Genomic DNA, 18,752 nt, shown 5'->3' with positions numbered 1-18,752 from the left:
ATCTATAGGCTAAGATGTCTACATGTTCATGCAGAATCAGGTGAAATGCATATCCCCATATAGGGAAATAATTATGCCAAAACGGTTGGGTTTAAAAGAAATGTTTAAAAATTATGTGGGTGTTGAGTGAGAAATTGACCTAATTTATAGTGTCCTAGCACCTTACTGTTCTTCACTGAAGACACCTATAATTCTATACTTTATATGAAAAACTCCTCAATAGGATATAAATTAATACATTAGAATTGCTCTAAAATAATAGAGATGCCTAAAAAAATTAATCTTGTCAATAATATTGTACTTAATGAGATTGAAAATTATGGTAGAATTTGAAATTGGTTGTCTGCTCAGTCAAATAATTGCTTATTGAATTTCTCAGCCCTATGCTGAGAAAATAATATTTTTAATTTCCCATACTTTAAAGTGAATATTTAGAGATGTGCCTGCATTTCAAATGCTATAGATCAAATTTGTGAGAAAATATTCAAATATTACATATTCATACTATCTGTTTATCTGATGTCTACAAGTGAATATCCCTAATTACTGCAGAAGTATGATGTTGGGGTTTTTTTCTGTGATTTTTTAAAATCCAGTGTATTTTTTGGAATTGAGTATCTAAAAGTAACAGCATTATAGTTTTATTTTCCACTATCCCCTCTTTATTCTGCCTCAGTTGTGGTGAAATCTGTGGAGGGATTTTGTTTAGTTTTTTCTCTTTGCTGAGAGGGTAAGGAAGAGCTTTTTCGCTCTCCAAATGAAATGGCTGATCAAACAGTTTCCATGCTCCTTGCCCTGTGGGTGAGGTAGGAATTCCCCATAGCTGGAAGCTCTAGAACTTTGTCCCAGTATTGGTACAGGGACAGTTGCCAATGGTGGGAGGCAGTGACCTTTTCCAGCCACAAAACTGATTTTAAACATCATAATATCTTCCTGTATTCCTCCTCATTGCGTATTGTTTTTTGGTTTTTTTCTGTCCTGCACCTTGCAGAGAGCTTTAAAATGATGAAGGAAAGCAGCAGTGTTTTGAGTAAAACACTTTGATGTGCAAGTGCTCAGCTGCCAAAATCAGCAGCGCTTTATGGGCAACCAAACATTTCAAGTTTTCATTCTTGTTTACAGAGCTAATTAAGAATCTTTGTAGCATTCTTTTCAAATGGCAGACTATCAAAATTACAGTGACTCTTTTGTGAATGAAAAGGTTCTGCTGAATGCCTGACCGGGAGAAGAGGGGGAGAAACCTACTGGCTTAAAAACCAGAGAACATATAAAAAATACATTTCTTTTTAATCTGCATTAAATAAATCTTTTTAATAGTAGTATGTGCATTTGGAACATAGGTTGTTCTGCTTGTTTAAGTATTTTCCCCAAGCAATTCTATTTGTTTAAAACAGTGTTTGGTTTCCCATTAAAAAGTAAGCACTTGCCAATAGCTCTGCAGACTTAGAATACTGTAATGAGCTCCATGTGGCAGGACTGTTCTAATTACACTGTTTTCTTCAATTTTTTGCTATTTTAAGAGGAAAAGGAGGTACACAGAGTAATTTTAGGATGTAGTGACTCGTTATTTTATGCTTTAGGTTTTTGTGGTCTTTCTCAAGTTGTTGGTAGGACTGAAGGCTCACAGTAATTCTTTCCAGCCGTGAAATGTATTAGTAAATTGTATTGATGTAAATCAATGCTGATGTAAATCCTAGACAGAGACCTGCAGTTTCATGTTGAAGTAAAGGGTTAAAAACATAATTCTTAACCATCTAGATATTCATACTTGGCTTTTATTTATTCTCAATATAAAACATGCAGTTTTGCCCACAGACATATTGATTGCCCTCTTGGTGTGATATACTGGGAGCCCATTTGTGCAGGTACTTGCTGACAAACACTGCTTGGCTATAAAATCCAGGCCTTGGGAATGTACTAGCTGTGCACTGAGAGCTTCTGGTCTGACTTTAACGTTACAAGTGTGTCTTTAAATTTCTATAGACAATCTTAAAATGCAAGCTGAGGCAAAATGCATAAGAAGCACTACAAAATGAGTTTGTTGCTTTGTAACAGATCTTAAATCAACAGTGTTTATTAGTAAGCTGCCAGCAAATATTTGCTTGCATACCTTTTATTATTTCAAAGGTTTTTATTAGCAGTATGTCACGGTGCTAGTGTCATTTACATTCAGACACCACTTTCTAATGTTTTAAGCTTTCCAGAGATAACAGGGAGAAAAACGTTAAGAAAATGAAACAGATCTTTTCTAATAAATCATTTTTGCAAGCATTTTGTCTCTTCAAGATTCTGTGACATCCTGTTCAGCTGAAGGAACACACCACTTGAATTGCACGAGTCATTCACCTTAAATATTTAATAATGCTTTCATTAGTTGCACTGAACCAATGGAGTAAGATCTGTAATATCTACTGCTGGTCATCATTTTTATTCATTGTGGTTTAATAAGCATTATAATTACAGACAGAGGAAGAAATATGAGTTAACTTTGTGGTTTTGCTTGGGACTTCTGTGCACACTGGTGTGATTGGAAGGGATTATACAAGCTCTGTGAGCATAGCTGAGTGTATTCTAATATACTGGTGCAGAGTTCCCAATCCTGGCACATTATTCTTCATATAAAAGTAACACCAGAAAAGATTCTGCATAAAATTGAGTCCTGACACTATTAACTCCATCTGGCTTAGTTGTGAAATATGGAAATTTGAGGGCCAAGTGGACTTGTTTTTGGCAGGTGTTCTAATGCATGCATTATCAGTGGAATTAGACTTCAACTATTTTTACCAACCATTTCCTATATTTTCTTGTAACTTACACAAATAGCAGTTATTTAGAGAGAACAGCCAGTGAGGGAAGCTTTCATTTGGGAAGTTTGTCAGAGTTCAAGCTAAAAGGCCGTTTGTAGGCATCATAACCTTCTGTGCTTGTTTCTCGAGTAAATATAGATGGTGATGATTATGATTTGGTATAACTTTCTCACTTTGATATCACAAAAGTGGCTGTGTGCATGCTGTTTGCATTCTTATGTTTTAATGGGAGGTATAGTAGGGCAGACTGATATCTGGTGCATTTTTTAATGTTTTGTTAAAACATCATTTTTTCCTCATCAGCAACTTATGCGGGAGCGACAGCAGATGGCCAGCCGCCCCTTTGCTTCTGTCGATGTAGCACTGGAAGTAGGAGCTGAGCAAACAGACTTTCTACGAGGGCCATTAGAGGTAGGAACAGTGGTGCTGACAAGGGACCATTGTGATTTGCATATTTATATTGCCAGTCTCATCTGCATCTGCTTCTGAAACCAAGCAGCATCTGACTACCTGGAGCTGACAAGTCTCAGCTACGTGTGTTTTGTCATTTCCAAGGCACAGAGTTTTAATCTCATGACATAAGGTGTATCTGAAACCACTGGAGAATCCATTAGCCTGGGCTGGGGTGACAGGCAGCTCACCTGGCAGTCCTGTTGTGATGGATGTGAGCTCAAGGAATGCAGGACTCGGGCAGGAGTCAGCAGCAAATGTCATGCTCAGTCCTTCAAGTACACAGTGCCATCTAGTTAACATCTATCTTAATTAACAGAGATTACAACAAACAACCTAACTAAAGCACCTTAGAGTAAAAATTCAGTGTTGCTTTATACACAGAGGTTTAAAGCTACAGACTGTAATGCATGGTTCTGTTTGTAGGAGATTGCTACATTACTGCGTTCTTTTATTGCAATTGCAGTGCATTGGAAAAGAAATAGTGATATGTAAAGCAATGTAATATTGGAATGGTGTAATAATGCATGAAATGGATTCTAGAAGTTTCACCTGAAAATAGGGGGAAAATTACCATATGTGGATAATAATGAATATCTAATCTAGGCTGAGATTTTGGAAGATGATCTTCTACTCCTTTACTCCTTTAACTTTATTTACAATACTGTGTTCACAGTTATTACTTCAGCCTATTTGTGGTGGAGTCTGGGAACAAGGTGTGCTAGCTCTAAAAACTTTCAAGATTGTGCTCTTCATTGCTGCCAATTCTTCTTAAATTCAAAGCTTCTCTTGCTTTCCTCAATAACCAATCTTTGGAAGGTTAAATGCAATCTGTCAAAGCTCCAAGGCTCATGGACAATGAGTGATGTGAAAAACAAAAGCATAGAAAGAAAAATATTTAGCTATTGAGTACTTACTGAAGTGAGGTGCTCTGTCCTGCTGTTGAGCAGGAAGTCATCCCAATTGTTCTCACTGTCACAATTTAAATATTTGGAATAGGTGGCTTCTTCTTTGAAGAAGCTGTGTTATTTTCTGACTTAATACTAAACCCCTTGCTTTCTTCACCAAAACCACCTTATTTCTGTCTCTTATCTTGGAAAAGAAGACCTCTCCAGCTCCCCAAGCTGAGGACATTACACTGCAGTTAAAAGTTAATTTTTTTGCAATGTGGTTTCATTGTCTCTGCACTGGTATCTAAGAAGACTTTTTCCTGTTTTTTTTTTCAAATGGAGGCAGTGAATGGCTGATGAGGCATCCATACTCTAATTTTGTACATACTGATTATTTAATTAAACTTTAGAAGTAAACATCACAACTTAATTGGTACATTTTCTTTGTCGTGTTTTTTATTTAGCACTAAAAGAGAGAGATCCTAAAATATTTTAATTATATTTTACAGTTTTTATTACCTTTTTTTTTCTAGCCAAGCATTTTCTAGTAATTGTTTAGAATTCAGCATCCACAGTGGCTTTTTCTTAATTAATACATAGTTATACACAGAATGAAATCCATTCAAAATTTCCTTGGAATTATACTGATCTATATCTTAAAACAGTATTGTGCTGAGGATTAAATGAATGTGATTCTGGTATTGATTGTCCTTTGGTATATATTCTGTAAAAATAAAAGGGCTATATTAAGCTTCTTTGTGAAAGGACACAAAAAGTTTTAGTTGCCATTCAGTTCTTCGTATTTTGCTCTTTTGGACTGAAGGCAATACAGATCACACATTTCGAGGATACAATGCTCAAGAACAGAATAGTATGAAATACCTGTAAACTTCATTTTATTGAAGTTTATATTTCATAGTTCATATTTATTAGAATCATTAAACTACATTGAAAATTTTGTCATACCTGATGCCCATTGGCCCTTTCTGAGGCTGAAAGCTAAAGATCTTCTGTGAAAAAATGAGAATATACAGTAACTTCAAAATGTTCTGTTGGCATTGCAGAGATCTTGCACTGATATACCAGGGGTTCCAGTTTTGATGATGGTGCATTGCATTCTCTCTCCTCACACTTTTATTGGCATCGTGTTTTACTCGCTGATACTTTGGACATTGCTGTTACACTTGCATTGACGTTGGAATAACTCTGACACTTCCAGTGACACCACATTGATCCACGGGCCCTTTGGGCACTGGGTAGTGTCACTGAACTCCTCCAGACATTGCTGCAAGCCTCCCATCCAGCTGCACAGTAAAGCTGCTGTTCATTAAGGTCACCTGCCTCACGTGGTGATGGTGATGGTTTTGTACAACTGGAGCTCTACATTAATGCTGATGCTCTGGTAAAGGCAGTATTCATATGACTGCACATGGTAATGCCAGGATACTGTTTGGTTAACAGCTGTATTTTGCATTTATTTGTAAATATCCATAGTAGCTGTTTCGCTGGAGAGGTTTAGTTTGCAATAGTAAGGCACTTTTTACTCAGTGTTCAGAAAAGATACAAAAAAACCCAACAGCATAAATACTGTATTTAAAACGGTTGCCTAGTTTAGATACTTACAATACAACTGATAATATTTGGGTCTATTTTCAGTTAGCAGCAATTTGCAACAGATTAAAATAAAATCCTGAAAACACTACAGAGGAGACTTGAACCTCAGTTTTGGAGTCTCCATCAATCAGTCTATCTTTCTTAATGTTTTGACAACAAAATGACAGTATTTCCATATTAACTCCTTCAAAAAACTTTAATGTGCATCATATTCCTCCTCTTCCCTATCTGAATGGGTTTTTAGGCATTGCCAATAGCCTTTGTTCTTACCCATTTAAACAACATTATTTATCAGTTTTTACCTCCTCAGGCCACCTTTTACATGAACAACTCTCATCTTGTTTTCTATTCTGTCATGTTGGCTTTATTACAACTCTTTCATGTTTTATTGTTGGTTCAAACTTAACACAAGAGAAAGCAGACTTTGTTTTTCCCTTGCCCTCCTCTCCTGTGTCACACCAACCACTGCCTTCCTAATGATATGATAGGATGTTAGTTGGGATGTTATCCCAATTCTGAAAGTACCAAGCAACACCCACTCCTGTTGTGCCATGGTATTAATGATATTTAACCCATGCTAGTCCTGATCTGCATCTGTAATGATTTCCATTGCACTGCTTGGAGGTGATGAGGTCTGTGTGAGCCCTTGCAGGAAGGTGAAGCTGGAGGCAGGATGCCCCTCACTCCCTCCTGGGCAGAACAAGAGCAATCTAAAGTTGCTGTGGTGGAGAGGGGAAGGGAAGTCTGGAGGACAGTGACCCTCTGGATGCCAAGAGGGGAGCAGTCCAGTGCAGCTCTGGTGAAGTCACTGGTGAGCCAGGGGAAGGGAAAAGGACAGAGAGAATTCCCAAGGGCCCCTTGCCAGCAGGAGCACGCAGCACAGGCTGTTCAGAGCAGAGCCAGAAAACAGCAAAAGCGCCCTGTCCAGAGAGTTTGAGAATATTAGCTGTTTTGTGATACAACCATAATTTTTTTCAGTACCACAGTCATAAAAAAAATCAAAGTAGCATCATAGATCAATAGATGCTCATTGCTGAGCTTCTTGGCACTCAGTGCCCTCAGTGTTACAATGTTTTTTATTCCTCTCATTTCTTTTTTCCAGACATCTGAGCCATTTCCAGACTTGGTTGCTTTTTAGTTCCTAGTATATACCAAAAGCTAAATCATTTAGGCTATCTTCATGTTCTAAACCTCCTTTAGGCAAATTTTTTTCCCTAAAATGTAAATCACTTTTGAAGAGTTCCTTCTACTGTGCTGCTGACAGTCATTTCAGTTCATCTATGTATTAATTGAGAAGTAAAACAATTTTTTCCCCCTCTTTGCCTAATTTCTGGGTATTTTTCTTTTGGAAATGGGGACAGATTATTTCTTTAGGTAAGATAAGGTAGACTCTGCTGTAAACAAACATTTCATGTCTGGTCATGCTAAGACTCTGAACAGCAGCATCTTACTGTGCTGCATCTGCTGGAGTAAAGACAGGCATGTTATTGCCTGCAGAAGGGCCAAGTGCAGATTTACTGCTGTGATGATCATCCACTTGATATATTTGTGGTATTACTTGGGTTTTTTTTTTTGTTCACATCAATGTTATTTCATAATTATTTCTGCAGAAAAGCACACAGTAGATCTTTCAGTCATTTTGCCATTAAATTACTGCATTTTCCCTAGAGTTGTCATAGATATTAGACCACCCTCTGCTTCTGACAAGGTAGGATGATGTCAAAAGTTTTGAATTTCTAATAAAATCTATGTTTCTTTCTCTAGAAAATAATGTTTTCTAGTGAGTAATATTTATGGTGCATTAAATAAGTTTTGAATTTCAGGCACTTTTGATAGGTATGAAGCAAATATTGGCCATTATTTGTCATTTATTTGAGTAAATAATTGGAAGGGTGTGCACTGACACCAGCAGCTGTCATTTTATAAAAAGAATGGATGCTAGAAAATAGAGTGACTTATCAAAATGCATTGAAATCCTATAGTAGAGATTTGTGGACTTTTAAGTAATTGTAGTATATATTAATAAGTTGTACTGTGTGTTATGTTCTCTTGCCAGTAAAGAGACTTTTCTCTTTGTTTACAAATAAATCTAGCTAAGGTGGGTTAATTTTCTTATATAAATTGACTAAATCAGTGAGTAATTTTTGAAAATGCAGTCTACCTTATTTTGACCAAAATTCACCTAGTTGCATGCTTCATCAGCATTGCACCTGCATTGTGTTGATGACATAATGTCTAAAGCCAAGGAACAGGCTCTTCCCAACTCCTTGGTACAGAGCATCAGCTTTCCTTGTGCTCAGTTCCTAATATTAGTCTCAGGATCAGAGGACAGTTTCACTGCCCTTGCAGAAAAGTAATAATTTATTTTAGATAATAATGAAATTTTTCCTCAAATGGTCACCTTGTTTCCAGTCACCACAAAGGCAACATGGGTTTGGCAACAGGAGCTATCAAAGGCCATTATAGTTGCTCTTCTTGCCTACTGGAAAGTCATGTCATAGTCTTGAGCTGCTCTCTGTAGCTCAAGGGAGACCAGAGAAGGGAGAATATAGATGAGAACAATGTGAGCAATCAGAGACCTAGAAATTGTAACTACAATGAAAAGTCAAGGAAAATGGGGAAGGCTAGTTAAAGGTGCCCAAATAATAACTTGCAGATATGCAAAGGGGAAACAGCAATCATGAAGGCAAAATCTTCCTTGGCGTGCTGCAGGTGGCAGAGGTGTAATGGACTTAAACTGTAGGAGGGAAGGGTTAGGAAGGTATCAGGAAAAGCTTCTCATAATAAAGCTGAATCACTGAAAGCAATTGCCTGGGGAGGTGATGGAATTTCTTTTATTGGAAGCTTTTTAGAGCAGGATGGACAAATATTTCTGAGGTACCATGTACCATAGCTGCATTAGATACCTCCTTTCAGCGTTGTCTTTATTGTTATTCTGATTGCTCCCTAGCTCTTCCTTCTTCAGACTCTGAAAATGTTCCATTTCTGTTGTTTGAACACCTTAATTACCTTCACTGCAATGTTAGTTTTCTGGTACTGAATATTTATGACTCTTCTTTTCACTTTTGCTGTTTTATTCATTGACTGACATCCTCCATTTTCTCTCAAGATCAGAAACTGTTAAGTCATCTCTGACCCCAGCCTCTCCCTGACTGCAGGTCTGCCAAACATGATCTCCATCCTATTTGGAATAGTTCAATAATCTCCTTGAAGTCTGTACTGATGATGTAATTATTTTTTTTTCTTAACAAGTGCATTGCCATTTTTATAGTCTTTCAAAATCCATGCATCCTAGACTAGTAGATTTCAGAGAAATGTAGTCAGATGTCACACCTGACACTGAAGAGGAGAAATCTGTATTGGATTGCATTTTTTCCTTTTCTGTATTGCTCAAAGATCATGTTAAACTTGCTGTCCACTACCTCAAGAACTCCTTTGTTTTGTGCTACACTTTGACCTTGATGGCTCCCTGCCTTCTCTGCCCCCTCCCTCAGTACTGTTCATGCAGAAAACTTTCTCCTGAGCTATTGAGTCACTTTATGTTAAACCCTACTTTCCAGCATTTTTCCTTCTTTGTAAATGTTTGCTCCACATTGTGTGTGGTTTTTTGTGATGTTATGTGCAAGGGATGTTATATCATCAAAATTTACATCTGGTGGTTCTTCCACTAGAGAAAAACATTTATCCCAGAGCAGCATTGTTTGGTTTGCACCACCTCCTTCCTTATATGAAGTTTTTCGTGAAATAAGATGTTTAGATTTCACACTATTTTGCTCCTCATGCAGTGGTTACACACAACAGGGTTGCTCTGCCCAGTAAAATAACTTCACATTTGTGTAAGATTTTTGTGGTTCCACCTAAAATGTATGTTTAGAAATGTGTGAGTGTTCTGAGCCTAAGATTCAGAACAAATACCTCACCTAGCTGCTCATGCATACTGGTCACAGCTATAATTTTTGTGTGTGTTGTGTATACTAAATCAATGGAAAAGGTATAGATGTTCAATTTGTTGCACAGAATTACATTAGCAATATTTTAAGATTTCTGAGTAGCATTTTTCTTCTCTGGCATATGGGAAAGCTAAAAATAACCTGAGAAATGCTGCTGGAGAAAGCTACCTTTTTTTTTTTCATACAGACCATATTTGTGTGTGTGTGTTTGTTCTTAAAATATAAACTAACACCTCAAAACCTGTTGATGTTTTGCTTGAGTCCTTAACTTCAAGTTTTTAAGAATTCTATATCAGTTCTAAAGTGTACCCAGTCTCTAAATGTGAAAAAAAAAAATTTTTTAATCCCTATGTTCTTTTTTCTGCTTCTTTATTCCTGTCCTCATGGGCAAACAGGTGTTGTGAGAAAACCTTAGACATGATGTAGAGGAGGTTTGTCTAGGTGGAGGTTGATTTCCTAATATTTCACCATAACAGGAGAGTAAAGCCTTTGCTTATTACCTCGTGAACTGTACGATCTGTAAATTCACAGTTAGTTCTGAGAACCTGATTTTGTGTAGGTTTTTTTATTAAAATGTGTCTTTCCACTTCACAGAGTGTATTTGGCACACACACTGCATAATCAGATGACTACAGAAATTGTTTGGATAAAAATATATTATTTGTGTTGAACAAAATTGCAAATAAATTTCATGCTCAATTAGAGGAATTTTGGCTTACAAGCAAAGTGTAGGTGTTTCAGTAGTATTGGCATGCTGTGAATAGAACTCTTAAATCAATGTATTATGCATAATTGCAAATCCAGAGTATCAAAGTAATTGTTCTGATTGTTTTAAAGCAGAAGTGTTTATATGTTTCTGTAAATGTTATGAATAATGACACTCTGTCTTTTAATAAATTCAGTTTTGCAACATCTTATTTCATGAAGTAGACAGATAAAAAAATTCAGCAAATGTGAAGCAATTTTATATACTTATATTTTTAAGTACTCTTAGGATTCCCCTTGAACAAGGCTTTGTCACAGAAATCTTGCATTTGGATGTGGAATCCATGAGAATGAGGTACTTCCAGAATTATTTTAACTGAACATACCAAAGCATGGAAAGAGTTATGCTATCAGAATAACTAAAAAGCACATAGATGGGAATATTCCTCTGTTTACTGGACCTTTCTGTACACCTGATTTGCACATGCCATTCTCTGACTGGCTGCTCTTTTAGTTCTGTGTATTTTCTTAGTACCTCTTCTGGTTTTAGATCAGAAGTTATTTCTTATCTTTAAAGTAGGACATTTCTATCTTTAAAAGGAAAGAGGAGAAGAAATAGGTACAGAAACTATAGTGTTTCATCAGCCATTTCCCATGTTTCCAAGTAGAGCTGGGAACTGGAGGGTGCTCTTTGATTTTTAGCAACTTGTAGTCCATAGTTCTAATTCAGAGGCTTTACCTTCATGCTTGTTTCCAGCTGTCTACTCAAGATTCAGCTCTGCCTTCCAACAATACCACTGAAACTGCAGCAGACACAAGACAAGAGCCCTGCCTGGGCTTTTCTTCACAAAACTTGGCAAACTGTATGTCAGGCAATATTTAAGTTTATTCTACTTTTCTGTGAAGTTTTATTGTTCTGTACCATCTATCAAACTGGTTTTGTGTCTGAAGTGAATATGAATTATTTGCATAGAAGGCCCCTGCCCTGGATGACTCAAAGCTCACCCAAACTTCAGAGAGCCATCCCATGTGCCATCCAACACATCCAATGTGTTTTCCATGACTCTTCAACCCAGCAGCACTTTACTGCTTGGTTCTGTCTGCTGTGCATTGGACATCATAATTCTTCAATTTCTGGTTGCAGGGTGGCTCAATTTCAACAAAAAAGTTGAAGTTTGTTAGTTTTTAGGTAGGCTCTGAGCTCCCTCTGTTCTGCTGTCCGTCACTAGGTGCCCTATTAAAGTTTGTCCCCATGTTTCTTATCAGCTCCCTTATCAGCTCTTGTCCCCAGAGACTCCTCCAGACTGAACAACCACAACTCTCTCAGCCTTTCCTCACAGGAGAGGTGTTCCTTCTCTCTGGCAATTTTGGTGGCCCTCCCCTGGATCCACTCTAGCAGGTCCATGTCCTTCCTGTGCTGTAGAAAAGTCATCTCATTTTTTCCCCTGCATATTGTGAGAGGCAGTTTCTGATTTTCCACTGATTGTTCAGGAAGGTGTGAGTGCTTACAGGCAGACTGGATCACTTTGATGTGAATAACTCAAATTTTCAAATAAACCACGAGGCTGGTTTATGAGTTATAGGGTGTGGATTCCATTCACTGGCTTTAGCAAAGCAGAGCTAGAAATATTGTATAAGGTGTTAATAATAATCTGTTATCTGTGTTTCTGTAATAATCTGAAGAATTATCTTTTCATAATAGGAAAACCAGAAAAATAGTGGTATTTGAAAAATGAGTGGGCTCAATCAGGATTTGCAGTAGGATTCTTTAATGGTGCTGAAGGAACCTTCTCCTTGGACCATTTCTTCTGAAAATCAAAAGATTCTGAATGGTACACTTCAATAAACTAAACACTGCAATAAAGTAGAAGTTAAAAAGGCAGTTAGACTGCAGTGAAATTGGGAAGAACAGTGAGTTTGTATCAGGGCTATCTCCTTCAAAAAATCAGCAGTATTTGTGATATGTGATCACTTCCAGATATAACAAATCTCTTAGAGCTTCCTATAACAAAGACTGTAAAACATTATTGTTCATTAGTGTGAACCAGTAAAGTTTTTAACAGACACATAAGAAATGAAATTTTCCCTTTTTTCATCTTTGGTATATATTAATCTTAGTAGATTTTTATTTAAAGTAGAATTTTGCCTTTCTGAGTGCCATTCTTTGTACTATATCCTTGGCAAAATGACCTTTTCCTTATCTTTATTATCCAGCTTTCAGTAAGAGACTAGAAAGTTTATAGAGGTACTTGCTGTCACCTTCTTGTCTCAACTGTTTAGGCCTTTAAAAATGATGTACAAATATTGAACCAAGTGCAGTTAATAAATAGTTATTCTTTTCTACAAACAACTTATTGGTTATTAAAGGAAAAGTCACTGGGCTGTTGGAAAAGTAGAGAAGCAATTTATTTTATATTGAGAAAAATTTCAAGGTGTAGGAATCAGAAGGAATAAAATATACCCTTCTGAATGTGTTTAAATGTCATTTTATGTGCAGAAAAGAGCATTATCCAATGACTCACAAATATAATTTATGTTTTGCAACACCGAGCACACAAATGCAGGATGATCTTTAAGATCACCACTAAATACACCAAGAGTCAGTGACATGACTTTGGCAGTGAGATCCAGTGAGATCATTTCCCTCTGGGCATATGGATGCTGTAATGTGTGTCTTTTTTGGTCATTTATTTTTCATGGAGGAAATTTTGAATATATATGTATACATATATATATAAATATATAAATATTACCACTTTCTTATAAATTAAGTCAGACAAACATAAAATATAATCTCCAAAGCCAACTGTCATGTACTTCTGTGTACTTTCAGGCACTGATCATGAATGTTATTGAATTACTTTCTCCCATCACTCGTTGAACTCAAGGTTGAGTAGCACCAGGTCCTAATGCAGCACAGTATAGATCTTCCAGTGTACCATTAGTAGGAAAGTAGTTAAAAACTCTACTTACTCTGTTGGTTTATTGAGGAATAGTGGACTTGTGTTTATAGTAATTGCAGAAATATCTTTTTTTTAAATTGAAGAAATGTTTTAGTTTTTCCATTTCCTGCTATAATAAGAGAAGCATTGCAATCTGAATGTCTGTTTTTTTTTTTTCTCAAGAATAGTTAGACCATCTCTTTTCATTCTATTAGGACTTTCATGAACGATATTCATTGAAATGTCAGCAATGTGCAGCATATTTTGATCTAGCAACAGTTTATAACCAGTTTGCAACTACTTTGCAAAATAAATAGCTAAAGTAGCATTTTAATAAACTAACCCAGATGTCTCTCATTATTGACTTTTAATTCTGTGAAGATGTAATAGCTCAAGGTGAGAAGGAAGTAAGAGAACTGAAAGGAGTTCTCAGACAGTGTAGGTACACATGCACTACCTACAGCCCTTGGCATCCACAGCTGGAAATGGCAGAAATCCAATATATTTAGTGTGTGATGTCATGCTTTGGGTTTGGCTTTTTCTTTTTTGACACATTCATTTGGAATTGAATTCATGTGAGAGGGCAAAGTCAGAGAAACTTGTGTAGGATTTGGGATGAAGGATAGGGGATTTTGTGAAAGTCTGCCAACCAGCTAATATTTCAGTAACTTTATTGATCTAATCCAAAAAACTTATATCTTGTAATACTTGGAATTGGCTTTGTTCCAAAAAGTTCTGCTGTGTAAGATGAGGGAAAAAAATAGATAAAGGTTTGATTACAGACTTTAGGCATGTTTTGGATATGCCATCTTAGCCGCTGAGTATCTTGAGGATAAGGTCTAAAACCTGGAATTTATGTTCTTTAGAAAGCCAGCACAGAAAGCAAAGGGTAGAGCTGATGTTTTTGCAGCAATCTCTGTAATAGCCCTTGCTGCTGAGGTGTGCTCTATTACTCTGTTTCAGACAGTTTTTCTAAGGACTTTAAAGTGTCCAAGTGTATCACTGAACTGAAGCTGCCATTAAGAGGTGAAAGTGATGCAATCAACTCATTATGAGGGGCAACAATTTTAAATCAGCTGGGAAAGTCAGAAAGCATTATTCAGAAGTGCTTAAGGAGAAAGCATTATACAGAAGTGGTTAATGAGAGCTGGGACTGAAGGAGAAATTCAAAAGCTCTTCTCTACAATGGGTTATAATTGATCATTGCATGGTACAGCTGTGTAATTGTAGGGTCTTCCCCCTGCTCACCTGTCTGTCCATCTTCAACTAACCAGCTTTTCTCTAGTAGGCAGATCTTCTCTGAGCACCATTCTGTTCTAACATCATGATCACTGAGATTGTTACAAGGTGAGCACTTCTGACAGACAAATGCAGCTATTTGTTAGCTGTCTATTTATGGCACTGGAGATCATCTTCTCATCAGCTGTTTTAGAGACTTCACATTAATAGGGGCAGGGAACTGATCCTTGTTAGAAGAGCTCATATTAAGCTGAAATTCAATATTTTCACTTACTGAATTTGAATTAGGCAGCAAATCTAATCTTTAGAAAATAGCATTCATCATGCACAATAGAATCATAGATAATTTAGGTTGGAAGGAACCTTTTGTAGTTATACATCAGTCAAAGAGACTGGGGAGGAGCCAAACCCTTGAGCAGAGTTAAAGCCCCCTATGGTGAGATTGTTTAGGGCCCTGTTTGATGGGGTTACGAATATTGTTAAGGAAGCTGATTCTGCAAACTCACAGAGTCCTGTTCAACTGTTCAGCTACTCTGTGACAAGCCTTTACTAATATCACCAGAATCTCCCTTCTTGAAATTTCTTTCTACTGCCCATTTTCTTATCCTTGTGAGGAAAGGATAGAATTACCAGAGTCAGCAAAAGACCCCAACTTAGGTTTCTCCTTTGAATACTGAACACATCCCTTACTGCCAGACCTATGTTCTAATGCTTAGGCCACCTCTATCTCACTGTTTTGTTTGCAAAGATAGAATGGAAGATTTTTTTGAGTTTTGCTGAAGTCAAAGCTAACAACATCCAGCCTTGTCTTTCTCTGAGTCTGTCACACCATTACCAAAATATACCAGGTCAGTGGGGCAAATTTTATCTTTCACAAATCCATGGTGGCTATTCCTTGTCAAATTCTTGGCCTTCACATGCCTGGCCAGGGCTTTTGGGGGGATTTCCTGCATCATCTTTCTTCTTACCAGTCAAAGATGGCAGCGTCTTCTCAATGACATTGCTCAGTTCCCAGTATCCCTGCTGTTCCTGGAGACTTGTCTGTATCCAATTTAAGTGGTTCCTCAGCTCATTTCTCTACTAACTCAACCACATGTAAAACATGAGCAAAAACCAAAATCTGTGTTGCTCAGGATTTCAGGTTCTTTTGTGTACGTGGAAAAAAGTTGGCTGTAAAGTTCTTGGAAGAGCTGGAGAAGTTTTGATGTTCATTTAATCCAAGAACTGCTATAAAGGCATTTCCTTCAGTAGCATCATGTAAGAGTGCTCAGTGTCTGTTTTTCTGCTGATACTGGTAAGAAATATTTCCCAAGTTTTTCTCTGATGCCAGCCCCTAAATTCCTTTCCTTTTTTTCTTGGCCTGTATATTTTAGTAGTTGCAATGTGTACCTTTGTATACTATACAGTGTTTTTTAAAAAACTCGTTTAAATTTTGGCAGTGCATGTGCAGTTGCAAAACACAGTTGGGAGTTATGACTTATTTGTATAATGAGAGAAGTTTAGGGTGGGTTTTTTTTTTTGGTTTGTTTTTTTTTGTTTGTTTGTTTTACAAGCTTTATGGTAAATTGGGCACAGTTCAAAATGACACCAGCCCAGATAAGTTTACTGAAGCTCAGAGCCTAATAAACATGAAATTTGCAAGAGAGCTTTATGTGTGGAGCAATAATTGACCATAGAAAGCATTCCAAATATGAGTAGGGAAGGAAAAGTTTGTTTGTTTTTTTTAAATGCAAGATCCCTTGGCTGTAGTTCAATTTAAAGATAAAGGGAACTATACTAAGCTATGTTCTATACTGTACAAATTGGTAATGCGCTTTTAGTTCTTCCAAGAAGAAACTAAAGAGAAAGTAAATTTCAGGTGCCTATTAGAAACAGTAAATAAGAAAATTTTTTCTGCATCTGATTTTGATTTTTTTTTATTCTTTGCTTGATATTATGTCAATTATAGTCTTCATATTTGTGTTTGACAGCTGCATTTTAAGAGAGCCCAGTGTTAAAAATCATCTCTTTTAAGGGCATCCTAGGATTTCTTTGCTACTGTCTTCTCTGAAATACCCTGACCTCTCTTCTTAATTGTAATGAAATTTTATGTAACTAGATGGTACCTTCTTTTTGGAATAGGTGCATTCATTTGACTAATTCAAAGTCTCTATTCCATCATAAAGGCAACATCTTCTTTCAGTGATATATTGATACAGTTCAGTCTGTGAGAGTCTAGGCTGTGTATTTTAGGTCAACAGGTGTGCTAACAAGTACAATTGATACAAATTATATTATTCAGATGTGTGTATGTATCTTAGTAAAGTTTCTGATTTTCCAAGAGAGGTGATGGAACTGTGAGCTCCCAGGTGTTGTAGAGTGAATCATCCCAAATACCTTTCTCCTAAGCATATTAGATTACTAAAGCATGTGAACAGAAGAGTCAGTGTCATAAAAATACGCTTTAATTGCTATCACAACAGATGTGGTTATGGAGTCTGACCTCTAGTTTAGCAGCATCCTTGTAATCAACATCTCTTAATTTCAACTCTTTCTTCTCTTTCAACACTTCCAACAGGTAAACCATGTTCAATGACAATCTTTGTGATATGTTAACTTATAGTTGCAAATAATTGAATGCATGTCCTAATCTTTCAAGCATGTTCACATTGCAGTCCTGTCCTTTGGAGTAAAATTCAGACAAACATTTTTATAGTCAATTGCACTATGACAGAATTTACAAACAGAACTACTTGTGTGATTTTTGTGTCTGTTTTTTGGGAGAAAACCCTTGAGTATGTGATATAAACAACTTTTGAAATTGGAGGAGTGGCTCTCTTGGAAAGTGAATCCACAGTGTTGTATAAAAATACTTGAACCTGCAAACTGAGAAACTGTCCTCTGTCTATGACATGATGTTCCTAATGCAGATACTGATCTACTTCTAGAGATATTTTAATCCACAATGAATGTGACACTGAATTTATTAAGTGTGGGTATTGTTACTCTGTTCCTTAGCTGGAAATGTCAGTTAAGACAGTGCATTAATAACTATGGGGTACATGGTGAATCTTTTAAAATTTGTATTCAGAAATTCCCTGTCACTAGTTTGATGAAATCATAAGCAACTTGAAGTCAATGTGACACAAGAAATGATACTCAAATGTCTCATCTCTAATGAATGACAGTAATTAGCCATATTTCAAGGAAAAGATAATATATCACAGATAAGGAAGTTCATATTTCATAAAGTGCCCATTATGGGAGATGTAGGGCCAAATGAACTCTTATGTTACACTCTTATATAAGCTCTTTTGTCACAGAATATAATATTAAAATGATCGTTCTAAAGTAAGTTTTAAAATGGAGAAAACTTTTGAAAATTGATGGCTTTAGTGAACAGTCAATAGTATGTATATTTATATATATTTTGTAAGGACTAATGGAATACTCATGGGAATTAAAGAAAGGCAGTTTGGCTCACCTCTGGTCATTTCCACAGTGACTCAGACAGTGCCAGCTTTGTCTTTTTCAAAAGGCTAAAAAAACCCTGGTTGTTCTCAAGTATCTGAAAATCCTTTGCTGCTTATAAAGCCTGGCATGCATCACTGACCCTGTGATATGGGGCCTTGGAAATGATCTATGGAAAGGGAATGAGGCTTCCCACATTGAGTGGAGATCCAGATCTTTCTCTTCCATGTTACAGTGGTCTGAGGTTCAATAGGATGTAGCTGATTGATACCAGAATTTAAATCATCCCAATATCTAAAACTGGGAGTATTGGGTAAATAAAAATGTTTCAATTTACTGACTCTAAGGAGAAAACACAACTTTTTTTTTTTTTTAAGTATTTTTTAACCGGTTTCCCTAAAGATGATCAGTAGAGTCTTCTGTAGAAATATAGGTTTCTTATAAAAATTAATGCATGAAATTCAGTTTCCTCATAAATTTCAGTATTGTTTAAACAGACATTGTATTTGAAAAGATATGTAATTTTTCTTCAGCAGTACTTGAAATGGAGTCATAGGTATTTCTACAGGTGACAGATTCAGAGCAGCAATTTGGAAGGAATAAAAGATGTACTGTGGACTGGAACAAATATTCCTTTTGAATGAATACTATCTGAAGCATCCCATTGATGTGTTTGCATGTTCAGAGAAAATTAACACCGTTACA

At 36.5% G+C, this 18,752-nt stretch overlaps 1 protein-coding gene across 3 annotated transcripts in view; it reads left to right on the top strand.

The window, feature by feature from the left end:
• The window catches only part of ATRNL1 (attractin like 1), a 440,678-nt gene that overhangs the window by 321,099 nt on the left and 100,827 nt on the right, over positions 1-18,752 (top strand). For 2 of the 3 annotated variants that reach the window (XM_064716241.1, XM_064716243.1), the window contains exon 27: positions 3,111-3,218. The exons of the other annotated variant lie outside the window; for it this stretch is intronic. In XM_064716241.1, coding sequence (XP_064572311.1) covers positions 3,111-3,218 — 108 coding nt within the window. The remainder of the gene's footprint in view (positions 1-3,110; positions 3,219-18,752) is intronic. 3 annotated transcript variants of the gene reach the window in all.

Source organism: Zonotrichia leucophrys, chromosome 6 (assembly GCF_028769735.1).
Source record: "Zonotrichia leucophrys gambelii isolate GWCS_2022_RI chromosome 6, RI_Zleu_2.0, whole genome shotgun sequence".
Lineage (NCBI taxonomy): Eukaryota > Metazoa > Chordata > Aves > Passeriformes > Passerellidae > Zonotrichia > Zonotrichia leucophrys.
This window is presented reverse-complemented; position numbering and strand designations above follow the sequence as displayed.